Below are 24,213 nucleotides of genomic sequence, written 5' to 3' on the forward strand. Positions count from 1 at the left end.
AAATTCTTCAACAAAATGTTCAAGATGTTACTGGGATTCCTGGGGACGTAGCAGCTTCTCTGTCCATTACATTTCCTGTGACTTCAATGCTCTGTTATGAAGCTGTCTCTTGCTTGGTCCTTACTGGAGAGATTGCCACAGAGAAGGAGCTTTCTGGTATTTGAGGAGCCAGATGCCTTTCAAAGAGCCCTGTTGGCTCCCAAGTCAAGTCAAATCCCTCAGCATAGCCATTCAAAGCTCCCATTACCTGGCCCTATCCTACCTTTTTCCCAACCTCCCACCCCAAGCCTTCTCTTCCTCAGGACTCTAGCTCTTCTCCATGCTGTTTCCTGTGCCTAAATGACTTCCTTCCATCTGTGCTTGACTTCCGCCTGCAGTGTCTTCCTCTCTGAGAAGCCTGTCTTCCCCCCACTCCCCTCCTCAGTTTAACTCCTCTGTGCTGCCTAAGCATCCTGGGCACACACAGACAATAGAAAACCAGTTCAACCAGTCACCATCGATTCTGACTTACGATTACCCCATGTGTGTCAGAATAGAACTGTGCTCCATAGGGTTCTCAGTGACTGATTGTTTTAAAAAGTAGATCATCAGGTCCTTTCTTCATCGGCACGTCTGGGTGGATTTGAACCTCTACACTTTCCATTGACAACCTCCTGCCTTATCCAGGGACATTAGGGTTAGAACATATATTGGCCTGTTTCTCTGTCTCTGATTAGTGACTTCCAAAGTAGAATAATGCACCCTGGGAAGAGGGAGAAATGACACAGGACAACTCAGAGAGGTGAGCCAGGAAACATTAAAATATACGTACAGTTATTTCTTATACAACCACTTTTACTTTTTACATGTTAGAACGGACATAAGATAAAAATACAAGAGTATGTGTGCATACAGTACATACATTAAGGTCATGGGTGCATAAGTAATACATTTTCACTGATGATATGGCACTGTGGGTTAATGAGCTAGACTGCAAAGTCATTTGACCTGCAAGGTTGGCAGTTCAAGCTCACCAGCTGCTCCTTGGAAACCTATATCTGATTGCTATGGGTTGGAATTGACTCGACAGCACTTAAAAAAAAAAAAATCCTAGATTATAAGGAGCTCTGGTGGTGTAGTGATTATAAGTCAAGCTGCTAACCTCAAGGTAAACAGTTAGAAACTACCAGCCATTCTGCAGGATAAAGATGAGGATTTCTGCTCCCATAAGGATTTACAGCCTAGGAAACCCTATGCAGGGTCGCTATGAGTTGGAACTGACTCCATGGCATATCACCACCACCCTAGATCATAGGAGTCCTTGTGTGGTGATGTGGGTTAATGCACTGAACTGCAAAATTGGTTTGAACCACAAGGCCGCTAGTTCCAGCTTACCAGCTGCTCCTTGGAAACCCTATACAGGGTCATGATGGGTAGGAACCAACTCAACGGCACTTACAGCAACAACAACACCCTAGGTTATAAGGAGGGCTGGTAGCATGGTGGTTACGAATCAGGCTGCTAACATCAAGATCAGCAGTTCAAAGCTACCAGTTGTTCCATGAGAGAAAGATGAGGCTTTCTGCTCCTTTAAAGATTTACAGGGTCACTATGCGTTAGAACCAACTCCACGACACATAGCCACCACCCTAGATTATGTTTTTCCAGAGCAGGGACTTTAGGGATACATGGAGTCTAGATGAACTTCTGAAACTATTGCCCTAAATAATTTTTAAACCTTAAGCCAAAAGTATCCCCTGAAGTATTAAAACCACACAATTATTCAGTAGATGAGTAAAGAATATCTGCCTGAGCATTCTTTTTAAGACCTATCTCTATGGACCAAATTGATAACAGCAACTTGGAAGATCAGATAGGAATCTTAAGAAGTAGTGAGGTTATGGTAATGGGGGATGAACAGCTCAGAAAACAAGAGGGCGAATGCTTGCAAAACTTGAAGAATATAATCAGCGTCACTAAACTGTACGTCTGGAAACTTAATTGGTATATTTTTTGCTTTTATAGTCTCAACAAGAAATAATTATTTTTCATAATATTTGCTAAACCAAAGGCCAAGAAGGCTATGAGTAGCCAGGACACACTAAACCGAAGCCAACTGTTCCACCCTTGAGGTCCTGTGAGCCCAAAGGCTCAACGTGACTGACAGAGATGAAAGATAGTTTTGTGGAAGAATGTTTTTTCTTTTCTTTTTTGCTACTAGAGATGATTTCCTTGATGGCAGGACTGTCGTGTTGAAAGGGGAAGTTTTACAGGAAGGACGTTTGTTTAGAAACTCTAAGAGCCCTGGTGGTATAGTGGTTTATGTGCTAGGCTGCTAACTGCAAGTTCAGCAGTTCGAATCCACCAGCAGCTCCATGGGAGAAGGATGAAACTTTCTGCTCCCACTAAGATTTACAGCCTCAGAAACACTATACCAGATTGCTATAAGTTGGTACTGACTTCACAGAACACAACAACAGGCTTAGTTTATAAAATCAAACATATAGCCTAGTTCAAATATTTTCTTTTAACAGCACATTCCAAAATTATTTGGCAGCATTGAATCCTTTTATGGTAATAATGGTCAAAATGTCATTTTCAACAGCACCAACTAATATATTCTGAAGTCCTGGTGTGACTCGGTAGGATAAGCACTGTACTTCTAACCACAAGACTGGAAGTTCAAACCCACCAGGAGCACCTTGGAAACCCTTTAGAAGGTCCCTATGAGTCAGAACTGACTTGACAGCAATGAACAAAACAGCAACATTTCTGAATGAATGTATTTGTATTCTTATGTTGGTTTCTAGCTTGTAGAAAACAAATAACTATAAGACACAACCTAAGAATTATCTCTGTTGCTGGAGAAAAGTAATTCTAATTTAGATAAAGAAAGAAGAAATTGCATAATTACTACTGAATGAGCATTAACTTCAAATGAAATGGTTCAGATGGCATTTTATGATGTGTGTTGCTGCAGGATAATGTACTGAACCACAAGGTCAGTTTGAACGATGAGGTTGGCGGTTTAAACCCACCAGCCGCTCCTCAGAAACACTATACAGGGCTATTATGGGTTGGAACGGACTCAATGGCACGTAACAACAACAACATACAATGAAAAGACTTTATCATGACTTGCATTTAACAAGGAAAACATACCAGTTTATATTGAAATATTTACAATACTGAAAATATGGATGCCTAGTAAACTGTCTTCATCTTAAATAAAAGCTGTATTATTTTATAGCATTATAGAACCAAGCATTAATGATAAAATTTACAACATGGCCCTGGCTAACAGATTTGAACTTTTTTCCTCCTTTGTACCATCTAATTTGACTCACTTAAATGACTCAATCTCACTTGCATTAAATATAGAGCTACAATTATAAATCAAACAACTTCTCCCAAATACAATTTCATTCCTCAAAATACTATTCCCTAAAACATATGTCATATTTTATTTCAGAAATCACAGCTTTGATTCATTCAATGTTTAAATATCTAACAGAATATATGTTCCTCTTTTTTGACAATTTTTGTTAATAGCTGGTATTATTTAAAATGTCAAGAGACCCCAGTCCTGCAGATGTTACACACATGCCTGTTTCAAGCAGTATTACTGACTTATAGGAAGTAAAAGGCATTTTTAACCAATGCAAAGAGTTCAGATTGTGCAAATAAATAGTACTATGAATCACTGGGGCCAAGTTTTCAAAGAGACCCACTCAGGCCATCTTTTAATGTTCATGCAATTTTGTGCCCACAAACTGATGGCACCCACATTTCAATCTTTCTGCATGCAATTGGTCACTTGTGTATTTAGCCTGAAAAGCAAGTAGCCAAGGATGGATTCATAACTCTGTGAGGCAAATGTTATTATATCCATATTATACTTCAGAAAATTAAAGTTCAGAGAAATTGAGGGATAATACCTAGCAGTGTATATGCACAATCACACATGTACCCTATTATGTATCAAAAACTGTGCTAAGGCGTGAGATCATAAGGGAATTAGAAACAGTCCCTAAGTTCATAAAGCTTACAATCTGGTGGAACAAAGTAGATAACATGATGTTGCTGTTATCATGTGCTGTTGAGTCCAAATTGACTCAGCAGCACTTCACAACAACAATCCAGGGCAGAGTAGAACTGCCCCATGGGCTTCTCGGGGCTGTACATCTTTACAGGAGAGTCACACCTTTCTCCTGTGTTGTGGCTGCTAGGTTTAAACCTCCAAAGCATCTCTGGATGGGTTTGAGCTGGCAACCTTTAGGCGAATATTTGAGTGCTTAACCATTAAATGCTACCTTACTTAAATAAGGTTAAAAAAAAAAAAAAAAGTTACAAATCATAGAAACCTTTATTAAACAAAATGTGATGTTATCTATAAGTCTATACACTTCTGAAGGTGGTGTTCATCTCATTAACCATTTCCCAAAGAATTTCACACTTTTGAATTTACACCACGTCCAAAACAACAGTTTGGACATTCTTGAGCGATGCAAATTGTGTGCCTTTTCAAAGTTCTTTGAGTTTGGGGAACAAAAGGAAGTCTGAAGGGACAAGGTCATGGCTGTAGGATGGGTGAGATACGTGTTCCCAACAAAATTCTCATAGGATGGCCCTTGCTACCTTTGAAGAATGAGTAGGTGCACTTCCCTGGCCTTTTTCTTACTAATTCTTCTTACAGTTAAAAAACAAAACAAAACAAAAAAACTTCTTCATAATAATGTCCTGAAACCCTTATCTTTGTCTTTCAAGAAAATCTATCAAGATCCCCCTTTAGGATCCACAGAACAGTCACAATAGCCTCTGAGCTGACCTCTCTGCCTTTAATTGAACCGGTCAAGCCACTTCCCTCAGAAGCCACTGTGTGATGGGACCTTTTATTTTCTTGCAGGCACCCTAACAATACTAAGACAAATGTACTCATATTACTGAGAGAACTTGTCTGTAGCCATTCACTGATTGCAGAGGCATGTTTAAACATGTTTTGTTTGGAATAAAACCAGGCATGTATGAACTTGAACTCTTGTATATTTTTTTGATTTTCACTTGTAAGATATACCTACCACAATTTTTAAAATAAAAAGGGAACTGGGATACTTAGCTCTTCAGTGTTTTAAAGGGGAAGGAAAACATATAATAGTAACATAAGAAAGACCTGCAGGGTTTAACAAGTGATTGTCAAAGCCACCAGTATGTTCTCAAAAAAGAGATAAATGAGTACTCATACAATGTGCTATGTTCACACTTCACCTCGGACAAGATGGACAGAGAAGAGCAAATACATATTTCTTTATTTTTCTAGTAAAGTATTACCCTATCTACTCATATTAAAAATGAAAATCCCTCTGCCGTGTTTGTTGTTAAGTGCCATCGAGTCCATTCTGACCCATAGCAACCCTGTATAGGGTTTCCGAGGAGCAGCTGGTGACTTTGAATCGCTGACCTTGCAGTTCAAACTAACCTTGTGGCCAAGTGCTCATCATACAGCACCACACTATGACTCCTCAAAATAATAAATTATCCAGTTATTCAAGCCATTTTCTTAGATCTTAAATCTCTTGAAAGTGGGGACTACCTCAACCTTTCCATCAACTTGACATTTGTCAAGTAAGCAAATGTTACTGCGGATAAACATTTGGGACCAACAGTGGCTCACAGTCCCTCTATGGTCTGATTGAAGTGCCTAAAGGGGTCTGTGACAATAAGTAATCATTGGGGAGTTCTGATGTGGTGCTGTAGGATCAACACCAGACTGCTGACCAAGAGGTTGTAGGTTCAAACCCACCAGCTGTTCTTCAGAATCCTTATACAGGGTCACTATAAGTTGGAACCAACTTGACAGTACTTAACACCAACAATATGGTCACTTATTTTTTTCATAAGTATACGGTTTCAAGGATATGTTTTGTAAGTTTTTGGCTTGGAGGAACAGAACTCACTTGATTTCTGCATGGACTGTTCAATTTCAGGACATAGGCGCGTGTTCCTATGTTGCTAGTCTACTTGGTTGGCAGGGGGCCATGCATTACTCCACCAGGCGCCTAAATCCGAATGGTCTCCTCACTGTAATTTCCATAATGGTGCGCTATAGCTGAATTCTAAATTGACTGCAAACAATTGTTCCACCAGTCAAAACAGAACCTAAAGAACATTTTACCATTTGTTCCAGGGCAGTGGATTGTGCCTTGTCTTAGTTGTTCAGACAACAGGACCTGTGACTGGAGAGAAATCACTTGGCAACCCCACAACTGCCATTACAGCATCCTGACGAAGCCTCGGCTTCAGCAGTGCCTAGGAGGAAGGAAGGTGGGTTCTGGAACCAATGTGGGAAGCCTGTGATGTATGCCACCTGCAACACCAAAAGTCAGTTACATCTGCTAGGCTACTTCCTGCTCTCACTCCACAGAGAACACTTCAGTGAATATGATTTGACTTTATTTTGAACCACATATAGATGTTACCATAGAAGGAAAGGGCCTTAACAATTCTTGCCCAAAATATTCAATGATTTCCAAATTAAGTCTCTTTGCCAGATGGAGGATATTAAAGTTGTGGTCTGTGTTGTCCCAATTCCATGTTGTTTCCTCAGTACAAATATGTGGGAGCTTGCCACACCAAGTAACAGTTGGCAGTTCAGCACAGCTGGGCTCCTCAACTACAGCTGCAGCCGGCTCTGCTGGAGAACTTAGCATATGAATCCAAACGTCTCGGCATGCAAGACTCGCTTCTTCTAGAGCTGACCATGTGCATGGCATTGTTTTCACACTAATGTTTCCTGATCTTCTTTCACATCCCGGGCAGGTCTCGCATGGACCTCACTAGACTGGCTTTTCCTTTAGTGAGGCTTCTAAGCTGATTTCTTGGACATGCAGTGTCTTCTTGCTAGGCTTGCTCTGACTAGGTAGACTCCTGCAGAGCCCTCGGAGATACGCAATGGGCAATAGACTGAGATGCTTGGTTAACGTGAAGTAAGTAACCCTTATCCAGATTTTTTGTTTATTTATGAGATGGGCATTTACTTATAAACTGCTTGTAAGCTCTCACACATGGTCAAAATTGATTTCAAAATTGGTTGTTAAACACACACACACACACAGCAAAATTCTAATAATGTATAAAGAATAGAACGCTACGCTATGCTGAATGACGCTTTTGCTAGTAGCAATAATTTATGGAACTTGACAGAGATGAGCAACAGAGGAGGTGGATGGGCATTTTCATAGTGATGGTGCCACAAACACTCCCATTTTCTGGGCTGAGAAGATGCTTGGATCTCTACAAATAAAGTATTAGTTACTTCTCAAAAAACAGTAAGGGGGGGCGGGGGAAGCATGTAGAAACATACGTTGCTGTCAGTATTATTCACAGAATACTGAGTCTATACAATGAACTGTGTTGCTAACTTTGTTCCACACCTGAAGTTCTGTCAAATCATAAGCTTCATGAGAGCAGGGAGTGTCTCTGAATCACTGTGTAATCTCACAGTTTAGTACAGTTTGGGTTACACAGCACCACTTCATAGATATTTGTTGTGCAAATTAATTAAAATCTTAAGTATTCCTACATCCATTTTATACTTAGAAGATTGAATCTCAGAGAGATTCAACAATGTAGTCTATTAAGCGGCAACTGCTCAGGCGTTTTTGATCTCTAACCTCAAACAAGTCTTGAACAGTCTATTCTAGAAACACAGACTGGAAACAATGAAAACCGTTGTTGTAGAAAAGTCCAGAGTTTTCTAAACTCTTTTGGAATATCATTCTGAACTCCGTCCAATTTAGAGTGATCTGGAAAATTCCAAGATGACATCATGCAGAGTTTAATCTGAAAGGCAATAGGTATTAAGTTAATACTAAATGCCATGGCTTTGGATATGACACATGTTCATTTTCAGGCTTGGTTTCCTCATATGTAAAACAATAAAAAGCACATATAATCTAATGCTATATTTTAAGTTAACCAACTTTATCTCTTCTTTAATCTTGTTTTTCTATTTTCAAGGTCAATTATTAGCAATTCTATAATTATAGGTATACCTCAGAGATATTGCAGGTTCAATTCCAGACTACCACAACGATGCACATATTGCAATAAAGCAAGTCACAGAGATTTTTGGTTTTTTTGGTTGGTTGGTTTCCCCAGTGCATATATATGTTATGTTTACACTGTAGTCTACTGGAATTTTGGTGTGGTACAGTAGGGTAAACGCTGGACTAGTCACCACAAGGTCAGTGGTTCAAACCCACCAGCCACTCCTTAGAAACTCCACACACAGTCACTATGAGTTGGGATAACTGAACCACACTTAACAACAACAACATAGTCTAGTAAGTGTTCAATAGCATTATGAAGGAGTCCTGGTGTGGCACGGTAGGATAAAGCACCGGACCACAAGGACGGTTTGAACCACAAGGTAAGTGGTTCAAACTCACCAGCCACTACTTGGGAACCCTATACAGGCTCACTATGAGTTGGAACTGACTTGATGGTACTTACCAACAAGTATTATGAAAGAGTTTGAAATATTGTGAGGATTACCAAATTGTAAAACGGAACCACAAAGTGAGCGCATGTTGTTGTAAAAATGGTGCCAACAGATTTGCTCCTCACAGCATTGCCACAAACATTCAATTTGTAAAAATCACAATATCCATGAAGCACATTAAAGCAAAGCATAATTGAATGAGGTACACCTATAAAAGGTGAGGAAAGGAAGGATGCTTTTTCTTACCTTGTAGCAATTGAGATATGATCTTGCTAAATCTCAAAATAAAGGTCTCTGTTCAGATTGGTAATTCCCCATTTAATCAAGAAGACTTATTTCAGTTTTTTGCCTCATACCACTACACCCTTGGCTCCCCCATCCAGAGGCATCCTTCAGACCTGCACGCTTGGAAACTCTAATTTGTCAACACTGATGGTGTTTGTATAGAGTCTCATTTCCTAACCAGAAAGCTAATTCATTGTATAGGCAGCAGGGAAGCCTTTTTTGTTGAAGAATAACACACCCAGATTAGCAAGATCTTTCTACAGCTATATGGAGACTGCCTTGGGGAATACGTATGGGAGGCCAGTGTTAAATCGGAAAACTCCATCCGCAACATTGAGAGAGCAAAGAAAGTGGTTGCACAAACAGAACAAGCCTGTCATCGTCAAATTGTGTATTCACACAAACATGAAGTCAGTTTAGACTCATAGCAACCCCGTGTAGCAAACTGCACTATAGAGTTTCTTAGGCTGATGTAGCACTGTGGGTAAATGCTCTGGACAGCACGGTTGGTTTGAACCACAAGTTCGGCAGTTCAGGCTCACCAGCCGCTCCATGGAAAGCCTATACAGGGTCACTGTGAGTCAGAAACAGTAGCACTTAACAACAAGAGTCTTTAAAGAGGGAGAGAAAGAGGAGGCGTTCTGCTCCTGTAAAGATTTACAGCCTTAGAAACCTTATACAGCGTCACCGTGAATCGGAACCAACTTGAGGGCACATAGCAGCAGCCGCAATCTTTACAGCAGCGGGTCTCCAGATGTTTCTCCTGTGAAGCCACTGAGTGGTTTTGAACTGCCTACCTTTTGATTAGCAACTGCATATTTCATTGCGCTTCCAGGGCTCTATACAAAGAGACAACCAGAAATTTTCTGGAAGCAAAATAGTTAAAAGTGTTTACACAAATGTAAGTGCATGGGAGAGGCTGGTAACAGAACTGGCTACGTATTTTCTGATCATGGGCCAGGTATGACGTCCCAGGTCACTAGCCCAGGAAGATGACTGGAGGTGGTGAAGCATGAAGATACTAGCCTAGTGTGTTCTATATATTTCCACATTATTTTCGTGTTTACAATGTACATGCACTGTTTTTGTAATCTCAAATTCCATATTATAAAAGATTCGATAAATCAGGAGAAGGGCAGAGGCAGTAGAAATGTAAAGAAAGGAAAGCCTGAGAAAGACCAGACCTTTTATATTCAGAATCACAAGACTTGGTAATATACCATCATGTACTTGCTTTCGTATGCCACACATACAGGTAATTGTGGGCGTGTGGTTGCTATGAGTTGGAACCAACTTGATGGCACTTAACAACAAGTGTCTATGTCAGCTCTCCAGTTACAACTACAAAATGGCATTTATTTTAAGGAAGCTCCTTTTATTTACTGACATATGTTAGCAAAACATTTTTCTAGTACATCTATTTCTCATCTTCCACAAGAACAAAATTAATATGGAAACGATATTGAAAACTCCTATCTTTCATTACTAAGATGAAGTCCCCATCCTATCCAGAATTTCTTAGGATTGTCACTGTATTCCAAAAAACAAATAAATGTTAAATCTTAACAATTACAAAAATAGAAAAACAAGTAACTTAAGCATGTTTAACTAAAAAGCCTTATCAAGGCAAGCTTCAGGTATAAACTGTGTTTAAACCTTTCTCCAAAGAATCCAATGAAAAGGTTGGACCTGTGAAAGTTCTTGGAAAGCTGGGTCTTTGAATAGCATTTTCCTTCCTTTCAAATCTTCATGTAGTCATTTGTTTCTGTTAAATTTCCTTATGTTGTGTTTCTGCTCTTCTACATCTTTTCACTACTGTTTTATATTGATGAATGCAAGACTATATTTGGAAATACAGTTCAAGGAAGGAATAAGACATGAATAGGTTGAAGTTTAAGAATTTCGGGAACCTCACTGCACTTGATAACATGTGAGCAGGACCATAATTTTTATTAAATTATAATTTTATTATAAGAAAATGTTACCTTCAAGTCTGACTCATGGCCACTCCATATATGCAGAGTAGAGCTATGTACCATAGGATTTTCTTTTCTTCTATTTTTTTTTTAAACTTTCTATTGTGAATTAAGAATTTAAAAGTTTAAAAATATTTAAAATACTTACTGATGAAGATCAAAGAGCACAGCCTTCTGTATGGGTTGCATCTCAATGTAAAGAACACAAAAATCTTCACCAGTGGACCAATAAACGACAGCTATATAAATGGAGAAAAGATTGAAGTTGTCAAAGACTTCATTTTGTTGAGATCAACCATCAACACTAAGAAAGCAGCAGTCAAGAAATCAAACGACATATTGCATTAGGCAAATCAGCTGCACAAGTCCTTTTTAAAGTGTTGAAGAGCAAAGATGTCAGTTTGAGGACTAAGGTGTACCTGACCCAAGCCATGATATTTTCAATAACCTCATATGTATTTGAAAGTTGGACAGTGAATAAGGAAGACTGTAGAAGAATGGATGCATTTGAGTTATGGTGTTGGAGGAGAATAATGAGAGTACCAGGGACTGCCAAAAGAACCAACAGATCTGTATGGGAAGATGTACAGCCAGAATGCTCCTTGGAAGCTAGTATGATCAAACTGTGTCTCTTGTACTTTGGACATATTATCAGAAGCGACCAATCCCTGGAGAAGGGAATCATGTTTAGCAAAGGGGAGGCTCTGATAAAAAGAGGAAGACCCCTAATGAGATAGACTGACACAGTGGCAACAGCAGTGGGGTCAGGCGTAGCAACGATTGTGAGTTTGACACAGGACCAAACAGTGTTTCATTCTATTGTGCATAGGATTGCTTAGGGTCAGTTCCAACTCATGGACACCGAACAACAACAATTGTGAATTGGGTAAAAGTTTGTGAAATAGATCAGTTTTCCACTCAACAATTCGTACACATTTTGTTTCATCTCATTGACTGCAGTCTCCACAGCCTTAGCATCCCTTATCCCACTTCCTCTCTGTGTTTTCTGTTTCCATTCCTCCTTCATTCCGAACCCTTTTGAACTTTTCCTTGGGTAAATGCTGCCCTTTTGATCTAAAATTGTTGATCGTTCTAAGGTATGCAGTACTTCTAGTGTTATGGTTCCCTTTATCATCAAGCTATTGTTTGCACCATAGGGTTTTAGCCTCAGGGTTGGCTCAAATCTTAAAACTTCAACCTCTCCTCCAATTAGCAGCTGAGTGTGCTGGCCATTTGTACTGTGTGAGGATTTGGTAATTTCTATACCTCAATTGTGTGCCTTTACCTCAGCAACATGAACAGGAAACTGGTTTCTGACAGAAGATGGGGCCCAGAGCATTTGTAGTGTTCATTTATATGGTGAACTTATCTGTGTATGGAAGACAGGGAAATGTAGGATCCTTTTGAACTCTAAAATTATCCAAATGGGAGATATATTATTTCACTTAGAGGCGGGTATGGAGACATCTGGCTCACAGGTTGTATGTTGTTGTGAAGTCCCATCAAGTCAATTCTGACCCATAGCAACCCTGTAGAGGGTTTCCAAGGAGCAGCTGGTGAGCTTGAACGGCCAACCTTGCAGTTCAAATGGCTTCGCAGTCTGGCGCATTAAACCACAGCACCATACTAGGTCTCCAAAAGGCTCACAGAAACATTTGGTCTGACCCTGCCAAAGCAACAGCAGTTACAGCCATCACATTGTTGTTGTTGTTGTTGTTAAGTGCCATCAAGTTGATTCCGACCCATAGCGACCCTGTATAGGGTTTCCAAGGAGCAGCTAGTGAGCTTGAATCACCAACACTGTAGTTCAAACAACCTTGCAGTCTGATGCATTAACCCACAGTGCCACACCAGGACTCCAGCCATCACATTAGGGGTGAGTTCATGAAATGTTTGACAAAATATAGCAGGCTAATTTTTAAAGTTGATACTTTTGTATGGTGCTCAAATGATGTTATTATAACTTTTGGCAGGAAAAATGTTCCCCATCCCTGATTTCTGATGTTGCACTATAGGATTAGCACAGTACTGCGAACTACAAGGTCTGCAGTTCAACTCACCAGCTGCTCCTTGGAAACTCTACAGGGCCGCTATGAGTCAGAACCCACTCGATGGCACTTAACAACAACAACAATCCCGGATTTAGAGATTTTTGTGATTGGACATGTATGACTATAATTGTGTTCAATCAGAGCAAGATTCAATTTTAAAAAACAAAAACATTGTTAATCTGACTCTTACACATTTCTCTAGACAGATATCCATCTCTTACTTAACAAACTCTAAATGGAATGTTTGTAAGAATTTTTCAAAGCATAACATATACACATATAATTACAATGAAATGCATAGAAAATCATCTACAAATATCATAATCAAATTTGCAACTGAAAATACACGTAGGAGTCTGATCCAGCTGAGTTAAACAAGTACTTATTTTGTTTGCCAGTTGAAAACATAGCTCATAATTTAAGCCACTAATAAAATATCTGAGAGAAGAGTGCAATTAAGAACAGGAAATATAAAAAGGCAGTATTTTCTGAAAGTACTTAAAAGTCAGCTGTTAAAACAGGAAATGTAACTTAAATTTTTAAGTGATGTTCTCAAGTTAAGTAGAGTCTTGGACTTCAAGGTGTTTAAATTTTCAAGTGTGGCTAATTTATAATAATATGTTCTAATATGTGAATTCCATTATGGCTACACAATTCATTGTTGCCTGTCAGTTTCACTCTGTGGGGTTGGATAAGCAGAAAGGAGTACACCCAAATCCCACCTGGAGGAGGAGTAACCAAGATGTCCTCCTTCACCATTAAATAAACACATCAGTGATCCAGATGGAAAGCAATATAGACAAATATTTTTATTCCAAGAAACTAGAAGATTTATGTGTAAGTAAATTAGTTTCATTACTTGCTTTCTTTCTTTTTTTTTTAACCCAATTTCATGTGCTTAAAAACAGTTTGCTTAATCTAATTATCAATCTTGCATTTGTTTTTGATCCAAAAGAGTAAATTGGTTATTCATCTATAGCCAATTTCATTAAAATACATCACTGGAAAAAATGTCATATAACTATGTAACGTTTCACCTAGAAAATGTGTTGTTGAGTTGTAAATTACAGCAAGATTTTCATCATGCCTTTGAATATCTTTAGCCACATGATTAGTCTCAGATTCCTTTTAGAGATGAGCTGCCTCTTCCATCTACTTAAAATGGGTATTCATCTGGTGAGAGCAGGAGTTTTCAGTCTTGGGGTTCATCAGAAACATTGTGGAACTTTCTAATCATATAGGTTCTGCTTGGCCCTGAACCAGACCTAATGAATGAGAATTTCCTCCACACCTTCCTTTCATTTCCTTTATTTACCAATGCCAGAGCTCTCCAGTAGGCAAGTGTTAACTAGATTAATGCACAGGTAGCTCCTATGTAAGCTCTCCTCTAGAGAAGTTTTAATAGGATCCTGTTAGCTGATTTGAATTTCGTGTTGGCATCTATGTGCAGTGTTCATTCTTCTGTGGATATTGAAGAAAAAACCCAAACAGGAAAAAGGGAAATGACAAAAAGTTTTGTTTTCTCTTTTCTTTAGACCCTGTTCTTTCTCAGCCTCATCAGATCAGAATAACCAGAGAGCTGACAAAATCCAAACACTTCACCACATTTATGTTGACAATTCAAACAGCCTTCAAGGCTTCCCTTTCTATTGCTCTAATTTGATCTACTAAATAGATCATCTTTGGTGACTGTGGATAAAAGAGGTTATAGGGTTGACTCTGTAGCAACCCTGGTGTGGTGTTGCAGGACTGGACCACAAAGTCAGTTTGAACCACAGGTCAGCAATTCAAACTCACCAGCCCCTCCTTGACGGCACTTAACAACAACAATGTGTATCATATCATTGTTGTTGTTAAGTGCCATCAAGTCAGTTCTGTCTCATAGCAACCCTCTCTGAGGAGCGGCTGGTGAGTTTGAACCTCTGACCTTGAGACTTGTGGTCCAGTAGTTATCCTACAGAGCCACACCAGGACCTCATGCCATTGTGATTCCTTTTTATTAATAATGAAATAGAGGCGAATAAATATCATTTCATTGTGTGTTTATATCAAAACTTGCCCAAAGTTTAAGTTGCATTTGCACCAATAAAATATATTCCTTGTTATTATTTGTCCTAGGGAGCCAGCTTCTCTAAGAATACAAATCCTTATATGTATCATGTGGGCTGTGTTGTTGTTGTCGTTAAGTACTGTCGAGTCGGTTCTGACCCACAGCGACCCTGTATAGGGTTTCCAAGGAGCAGCTGGTGAGCTTGAACCGCCAACCTTGCAGTTCAAACGGCTTTGCAGTCTGGTGCATTAACCCACAGCGTCACACCAGAACTCCATGTCGACTGTAGTCGAGCATATATTTCCAATGTTGCCAACCTGCAGATAGAAAAGTTTTCCCCAGGAAAACTTAGCAGGTAGGCAAATGTAGTTGTTATTATGTGCCGTGGAGTCGATTCCGACTCATAGCGACCCTGTACAGGGTTTCCGAGGCTGTAAATTTTTATGGGAGCAGAAAGCCTTATCTTTCTCCCGCGGAATATCTGGTAGTTTCCAACTGCTGACCTTGCGGGTCCGCAGCCCGATTCGTAACCACTACACTACCAGAGGTGAACACAGTAGAAGCTTGCTAATTGTTTCTCACTTTCCTTGAAAGCAGGTGTGTGGTCATGTGACTAGGTTCTAGCCAATGGAATGTGAGTGGCAAAAATGTGCCCATTTGCAGGTCTGGTCTATAGAAAGCCTAGACGGTCCTGCCTTCATTTCTAGCTTTATAGGTTATACTACTTAGCCTGTCGCAATTAACACAGGGAGTATGGTGTTGTGGCGCTGTATGGATAAGCACTAGATCACAAGGTTGGTTTGAACCACAAGGTTGTCTTGAACCACAAGGTTGGCAGTTCAAACTCACTTGCCATGCCTTGGAAACTCTATACAGAGTTGCTTATGATACAGAAACAACTCAGTGGCTCTTAACACCAACAACATGATGTTAGAAATTGGAACTGGAAATAAGGATACTTAAACCATTATATGGCTCTATTTTTAAAAAAGTTCCAAGCTTTAGTAAACCTAGGGACATGATGTATTCTAGGCCTACTGGTCTATGATATTATAAAAAAGAGCGGTAAAACACCTTTCATTCACACTGTATGAATAGTCTCAGGAATAGAACAGATGCAAAAGTCTTCCAAATACATCTTTGTCTCCAGCTGATGAACTGAGACACAGTTTTTCATGACACATCCCAAACACAGATGTCTGTGCTCCTCCCCAGGGCCCACTTTGATGGAACAGGGCAAAAAATAAGAGATGCTACATAGGAAAATAGGATTTAACCTTTAAAATCAAATTACTACAGGAATCCTAAATATAATTAGCATTGTTGGTGTGAAGTGCCATAGAGTCGGTTCGGACTCAGCAAATAGGGTTTCCAAGGGGCGGCTGGTGAGTTTGAACTGCCAACCTTGCAGTTTAAACCGACCTTGAGTTCGAATGCTTATCCTATGACACCACACCAGGACTCCATACTTAGCATTATTACTGTGATCATATTGAACCAACCCAAATCTCTTAAGTCATCATTGTTGTTAGTAAGTGCCTTTAGTCAGTTCTGACTCATAGTGAACCTGGTTTCCAAGGAGCAGGTGGTGGGTTCGAACTACTCATCATGCAAGCACCTGTCCAGTGCTCATCTTACAGCACCATACCAGGATTCTTAAATCATTGTACTACACAAATAGAAACAAAATTTATGTAATTCTAAACTAAGAAGCCGTGGTAGAGCAGAGGTTAGTCATTTGGCTATTAACGGATAGGTTGGCAGTTCGAACCCACCAGCCACTACACAGGAAAAAGATGTGGCCTTGGAAGACCTATGGGGTAGTCCCCTGTCCTATAGGCTCACTCTGAGTTCAACTGGACAACAATGAGTTTCGCTTTGAAGTCTTTGACATTTCATTCAATAAATGCTTTTTGTAGCACATGCAAAGTCCTACGGGGGAAACTGAAAGGAATCAGAAATTGACCTTGACCTCAAATACCTCTTGAGAGGGTCTGAGAGCAATGACACAGACACAAATAGCTACACAGGCAGTTTCCAGATTACAAACAAGATTTGTTCCTAAGTGTGTCTTTAAGTTGAATTTGTAGGTAAACTGAAACAGGTGCACACAGTTTTTATTCAGCCTGATTTTAGTGCAAGAAAATTCTCAAGCCCTTCCCATGATTTAAAAGGTGCACATGTAGCAAGTGAAGGTGATTGTGATGAAGAGGTTGGTAGGGTTTTGGTTCAATCCTTTCAAAGTGAGGGTAAATTTGCATAACGTTAAAGGACAAGTACATAAACGATATACAAATCAGATTCATAACCCAGGGACTTACTATATATAATTTCATGCAGACTTTGATGAAATCTGTAGCGACAGTAAAACTGTAATGAAATCACAGAGAACAGAGAATGTCATTCTGACTAAAGGCCTTGGCCAAGACATGTGGGGAGAGGTGACATTTGTGCCGAGCCTGGAGGTCATGCTGCATTTAGACAGGTAATGTTGCACAGGGAGGAGCTTTCAAGGCAGAGAGGTTAGCACAAGGAAAAACAGATGTTATTGAGTACAAATCATGATGAGCGTAAAAGTAGCAGTCTGGCTTGTACATGAGGGAAAGCGTTGAGAGATTGGGGCCACTGACCCTGCACTTGGAGTCAAAGAACCTGAGGGTTTGAGTTCTAGCTTCCCCCATTTACTATATTTATGAGTTCAGTATCCCTGAGCCCAAATTCCTCATCTGTGAAGCAGAAATAATGATTCAAACCCCACAATAGTGAGGCTGCAAAGTGAGTATCCCAAGAGAAAACTCTGTAAGAATTCAATAAATGTTAGCTGAGACCTGAGCTTAGACTGGTTCTCTCAGAAATGGGGAACTAACAGAGTTATTGAGACTGCATCTAGTTTACTCCCGTAATATTGTGTGTAGTCTGTATTAGAGGGCACACATCCTTCAATTAAGAAGACCCAGTAGGACAGTGTTATAATGGCACGTCTTTCAGGCAATGAAAGCGTGAAGCAGGGGTGTGATGTGGGAAGAGGAAGGAGACAATAAACGTGAGAAACAGAGGGAAAATGGCCACCTGACATGCCCTTCAGGAACTCAGGTTAAAGTCCTGGAGCTCTTTTACATGTAGCTCTATCTTTCCTATTTATCTACTTCCATCTCTGTGGATTGCCTCTTGCCCCATCTGAAAGATATAGAGATTGGGCTAGAAAATCTCTGCATATTCTACAGCATCAAAATGCTTTACATCTGTGTAAACCAATAAAATGATTAGATGAAAAAAATAAACAGAATGATAATGAGAAATCCCAAATAACTTGACGTAAGAAAGCTTTGAGCCTGAGTTAGTGGGGCAATAAGATAATGGCATGGCTTGGAAGAAGGATGAGAGGAAAATGACCAGCTGTGGGGCAGAATACGATGAGGGCAGTCCGTAACAGATGGAAAGGCTGTCCTTCAAACAATTAGACAAGTGTTTTTATGAGTATTAAAAACATTAGATGATCTCCTGTACTATGCAATGAAACCAAAATCATTTCTTTGACTTATAGATTCTTTTCATTGGAGACTCGACTAACAGAGGGTTAATGTATTATCTGATTGAAAGACTGAATGAAACCCTGCAGGGATGGCAAAAGGTGCACGGCACTAAATTCTATCACGACGTCAACGGTGGAAAGACTTTAATCAGTTACTCCTACTATCCCCAGTTCTGGATAAGCCCTTCCTTGAGACCAACATTTGAAAAAGCACTTGAACATCTCTTGCAAAGGTACAATGGTACTATTATGAATGCCACAATGTACTTGTGTTTTACTAGGAGTCATAATTGCTCACTGTATATCAAATGTGCTGAAAAGCTTAGATACTCAGCAATGTGGCTGAAAATGAGCTGGAAATGACAAAGAGGGCCTGTGATCAGGATGCCAGATATGGTTCAATGAAATGTGAAGCAATGCTGTTAAAATGTTTACCATCTGTGTAAAGACAACATGTGTTGTTTTTCTTTCTGGATTTCAGATCACGTCCCCTAGAGAATACCGGTCAGACTGTATTAGTTGTTGGTGGTGTTCAGTGGCTTAATTCTAACCACCTGCAAATTATTCACAAGGTTTTGAAAAGGTAAGTTTATGCAATAAGAATTGTCATTAGTCTTCTAGGCTTTAATTTTTTTAAAAAAATGTTCTTTAGATGGAACTGAGTTTTATCAAGACTTTATGCGAAGGACAATTTGAATTTTGGAATTAAGCATTTAAAGTCTAGTTGAAAATATTCAAAATACTGTAGTATCTAGTCACAACATGATTTATTCTTGTTCAATACAGAAACATTAAAACACTATTCAGGAACAACAACAAAAAAAATAGTAATATATATCAAGCCTATAAAATGGAAGTTTAGTCCTATACGCTATCATATTCTATAAGTATTCTAACATATTTGTTTGTTTAAATATGGTGTACATAAATTCATAACTTTAGAATTCTGGTTACTTTATCCAGGGAAAACTTACCCAATATTCTGGTGATCATCAAAACTTTGGGAATTGGATTTCATCTGCCAGTGGCTGGAGTGCATTTTTTAACTCAGGTAAACCCATTTCCTCTGGAATGTTTGAACTATGTGACTCCTACAAAGATCTCTGCTGGTGTCTGAAATAGGACCCCAAGGGCACTCTGATATTCACCTACTTCAAACAAGTCAAATGAGATAGTATGCTTACGGATTATGATTTTTAACTCAAATTCCCTAGGACAAAGAGGCCAGAGCCAATAAATAAGTTGTAAATAACATCTTGAATTAATCGAAGAATAAAGGGGTGCGTCAAACTAAAAAACAAACAAACAAACAAAAAACCAACTAGGGGGAATACAAGAGAAATTATGCTTTGAGTATCCCATTCCCCACCAATGTTTTCTACACATTAAAGGCAATATACTAAAGCAGAACAATGCCACAATTGTCAATTCCAACTTACAGTGAACCTAGTGAACACAGTAGAATGGCCCCATAAGGTTTCCAAGGCTGTACTTTTTACGGAGTCCTGGTGTGGTATCATAGGATAAGCACTGGCCTGCTAACCATAAGGTTGGCTGTTGAAACCCACCAACCACTCCTTGAAAAAGCTATACAGTATTGCTATGAATCAGAACCGACTCAATAGCATTTAACAACAATCTTTACGAAAGCACACAGTCACATCTTTCTCCCATGAGCAGCTGGTGGGTTCAAGCCCTCTCCCTTTGGTTACCAGTTGATACTAGCAGGGCTCATATAAAGCCTATATAAAGAAACTTGATTTCCTTAGGGTTCATACAGAAACCATTAAAGAAACTGCCAGTATCAATGAGTCTTTTGGAAAAGAGTGTTCTTTTTGAAGATGATATCTGACTAGTGCCTTTAAAAATATCATCTTTGAAGTTACATAGTTAATTTTTCCTCTGGTTGGATATTCGGAAATGAAAGGAGTTAGGAGACCAGTTCTTGTAGAAGATAGTAAATTACTCTCAGCAAAGAAGAGAAAGACAACACCTGTAGCTAAGAGAACCAGCTGCTCTGACTAAGCAAAGACAGTTCCAGGGCAGCCTAAGTTTGTGTGCAATTGCAGACTCATGGTGGACAGAGTGCTGGGAATTGTAATGATGGAGACAGGCCTTTTAATATACAGTCCAGGCGAGATTTAGGTTTGGGTCGTGTGTTGGGTGCTCCTAGCTTTCCCCAGCACAGTTTTATGGCTCCCTCTCCTTTCCCAACCGTTGCTTGCCTGGATTCCAGATCCGAGATGCAAAAACAGGAGAAGTGGCAGACTTTGGCCAAAGTAGTGCCTCAAAATCTAGCCTATTGGGTCAGGAAAGGGCGGGAAGGAGATTTAAGGTAAGTTGAGGCATGTGACACCTGGGGAAGCCAAAGGATTTGAGACTATTGGACATTGGAAGATATTTTTAATCATTCTTCTATAGGTTCTGAATTGTTGTTAAGTGCCATCAAATCAGTTCCAATTCATAGCAACCCTGTATAGGATGTCCGAGGAGCGAATGGTGAATTTGAACCATGCAGTTCAAATGAACCTTGCAATTATCCAACTTTATCCAACAGCGCCACATCAGGACTCTGAATTTAATCCCCTTTAATGGCATGGCACTGTAGAATAAGCAATAGACAACAAGGGCAGTTTGAACCACAAGGGCAATGGTTCAAACTCACCAGCTGCTCCTTGGAAACCCTACACAGGTTTGCTATGGGTTGGAACCGACTCAATGGCATTTAATAACAACAGTAGCAATAATATTACGGAAAAGCTGAATAAGAATCCTACCTCACATTGCTAAAAATTTAGTTCAGAAGACCATTCTTGTTTATATATATTATAATGAAAGATAATATACTACTAAAGCTAGAAATGTGTTACAAGTTGCTTACCAGGAAGATAGACAACAGTAGCTATTGCCTTGCACATGGGGAAGAAGAAAGGAAATGTTTATGATCCAAAAGAGCAGCAGCTGGAGCCTTCATTCGATTCTGTTCCTCCCCCACAATTTACCTTCTTTCTCACCTTCCCACCCCATTGACTGGCAGACCTCCCAACACAGTTCTGCTCTCTAACCTCTCTTGAGGCCTCACTGTCCAGCTGTTTCTTGCCCCTGGGAGATCTATACTGTGTCTCTGCCAGCCCAGTGCCTGATACATTTACCGCCAATGAAGAACTTGCTAAAGGTTTATATACCTGCTTCTTTTTAGAAGTGAATACATTAAGAGTTGGGATCATGGTTTACTCTCCTCTATTCCTGTCCTTCAGCACAGAACTAAACACCGTGCTAGCTATACTGATAATAACGAATATGCAAAAGACTTAATGGCTCTGAATCCAAATACATGGAGAGAGCATCTCTGGGTCTCAAACCTTGGTTTTTAAATTGAGGATGTTAATTATTTTGATGGGCCTTTGTGGGTGGTAAATCTAACTACTTTGCATGAGACAGAGAGTTCAAAAGTGTATGTCACTAAAAATATGTATATTGGCTTTGAGGTGTTGTTTTGTATGTACACAGATGCTTATATTTATATTTTGAGTGAAATAATTAAAGCAAATCTTTGTGAAATTACATACCTTATGATAATGACTAAAAATCATGATGTTTATGTGATGTCTGCCTGAGCTATTAAGTCATACAACTATCCTCTATTAATAAAAATCCCAATTCTTCTTCTTTATGATACAGAGAGAAGTACAGAATTTATGGAAAGAAAATTTGATTATTCTGGATGCTGCAAAAAAATATGGCTATGAAGTGGTTGATACATTCACTATAACAATGGGAAGGTACAAAGAGTTCCTGCCGGGGAAATGCGGATGTCATTTCCATGAGGTATTTATAAGCTGACTCTATGATTTTTATAGCTTTTAATTAAAACTTTTCTCCTTGTGTCTTTAATTGCCTTGCCAGCCTTATTTTGCATGAGAGAGTTATGACAGGAAAAAATTAAATGATGTGTACATCATCACTTAACCGAAGTATGTAGTTATCACAGCAGTATTATTGTTGTTAATTGCCTTCCAGTCCACGAGGACTCTTGGTAACCATGTATAACACAGAATGAAATGCTGCCGTCCTGCACAAGATTGGTGATATGTCTGAGTTCATTGTTATGGCTAGTGTATGAATGCATCTCACCAAGGGCCTCTCTCACTTTCGCTGGCTCTTCAATATACCAAATATGATGCACTTTTCTAGCGATTCATCTTTCATGATGACGTGTCTAAAGTAAGCAAGCTTAAGTTTTGTCACCATTGCTGCTAAGGAACATCCATCAGGAGCCTTGGTGTGGCACTGTAGGATAAGAACTATATGCAAAGTTGGCAATTCAAATCCACCAGCCACTCTCAAAAACCCTATACAGGGTCACTATGAGTAAGCACTTACTCAGTGGTACAACAAACAAGAAGGAACATTCCAGGAAGTAAGGCCTGGTGATCTACTTCCAAATATTAGCCAATGAAAATTGTGAAACATTGGACAATACAAAATGAGTGTGTGTGTAAATATTGTTGTTAAGTGCCGTCGAGTCGGTTCCGACCCATAGCGACCCTGTACAGGGATTCCGAGGGTGTAAATCTTTACGGGAGTAGAAAGCCTCATCTTTCTCCCGCGGAGCAGCTGGTAGTTTCGAACCACTGACCTTAAGATTCACAGCCCGATTCATAACCACTATACTACCAGAGCTTATATATATAATATACAGCCTCTCACTCTACATATGCATACTATATATACACTATATATATAGTCTATTTGTTGTATGTATTCTATGTATATGTTGTATATAGTCTATATATAGAGACTATATAGTCTCCTCTCTCTCTCTCTCTCTCTCTCTCTATCTATCTATCTATATACCTATATATAGATATAGATATCTATATATACTATATATAGAAAGATATATAGATATATAGTCTATTAGTTGTTGTTGCTGTTAAGTACCATCTAGTGAGTTCCAACTCATAGCAACTCTGTGTCGGTTTTCCAAGCAGCAGCTGGTAGGTTTGAACCACCAATCTTGTGGTTTGCAATCCAGTGGTTATCCTACAATGCCACACCAGGACTCTAGTGTCTATTTAGATACTTCAAAAATAGAATAGAATACAATAGGATGAATGTAAAGCTAATGTTCTCCCATGTAAACTATCACATAATTCAAAATAAAACATTAAAAAAAAATAGGGTAGAATATCTGCCTGAGAACTGTGATTTTTCAGCTCTATCTGTAACCATCAAACTGACAACTGCAACTCCAAAGATTAGCAAGGAACCTTAAGGAGAAGTAAGTGTATGCTAATGAAGGAGGAACAACTGGGAAAGGGCATGAGAATGATGTACAACTCGAAGAATGTAATCAGTGTCACTAAATTGTACATGTAGAACTTTCTGAATTGGCATATGTTCTGCTGTGTATATTCCCAACAACAACAAAAGTAAATTAAATTATAAAAAAAATAAAATAAGGTCATTAGTCAGCACATATAGAAAGATAGGAAGTTAAAGAGCATGTGCTTTCTTTAATAGATCCCAAGACTTCTAGATGGAAATTGCAGCCAAGGTGGCAAATTTCTTCCGTTGAGGCAGTCTTAAAATCAAGTCAATTTATGTGTAAATTGGAACGACCTTCCTCCATTGGTTTGTCCAAAGCATAACAGGAAAACCTATGTGAGAATAGGGTTCCCGGTGTGGTGTCATAGGATAAGCACTCAACCTCAAGGTTGGTTTGAACCACAAGGTCAGCAGTTCAAACCCACCAGTTGCTCCTCAAACCCTTTATAGGGTTGCTGTAAATCGGCACTAACTCAACAGCACTTAACAACAACAAAAACCTTCTTGAA

At 39.3% G+C, this 24,213-nt stretch overlaps 1 protein-coding gene across 1 annotated transcript in view; it reads left to right on the top strand.

Moving 5' to 3' along the window:
• The window catches only part of CPED1 (cadherin-like and PC-esterase domain containing 1), a 429,690-nt gene that overhangs the window by 383,279 nt on the left and 22,198 nt on the right, over positions 1-24,213 (top strand). Inside the window, exons 17-21 of the mRNA XM_006859362.1 lie at positions 6,164-6,300; positions 18,386-18,606; positions 18,855-18,956; positions 19,337-19,424; positions 22,055-22,201. Of these exons, the coding sequence (XP_006859424.1) occupies positions 6,164-6,300; positions 18,386-18,606; positions 18,855-18,956; positions 19,337-19,424; positions 22,055-22,201 (695 nt within the window). The remainder of the gene's footprint in view (positions 1-6,163; positions 6,301-18,385; positions 18,607-18,854; positions 18,957-19,336; positions 19,425-22,054; positions 22,202-24,213) is intronic.

Source organism: Chrysochloris asiatica, unplaced genomic scaffold (assembly GCF_000296735.1).
Source record: "Chrysochloris asiatica unplaced genomic scaffold, ChrAsi1.0 scaffold00032, whole genome shotgun sequence".
Taxonomy (NCBI): domain Eukaryota; kingdom Metazoa; phylum Chordata; class Mammalia; order Afrosoricida; family Chrysochloridae; genus Chrysochloris; species Chrysochloris asiatica.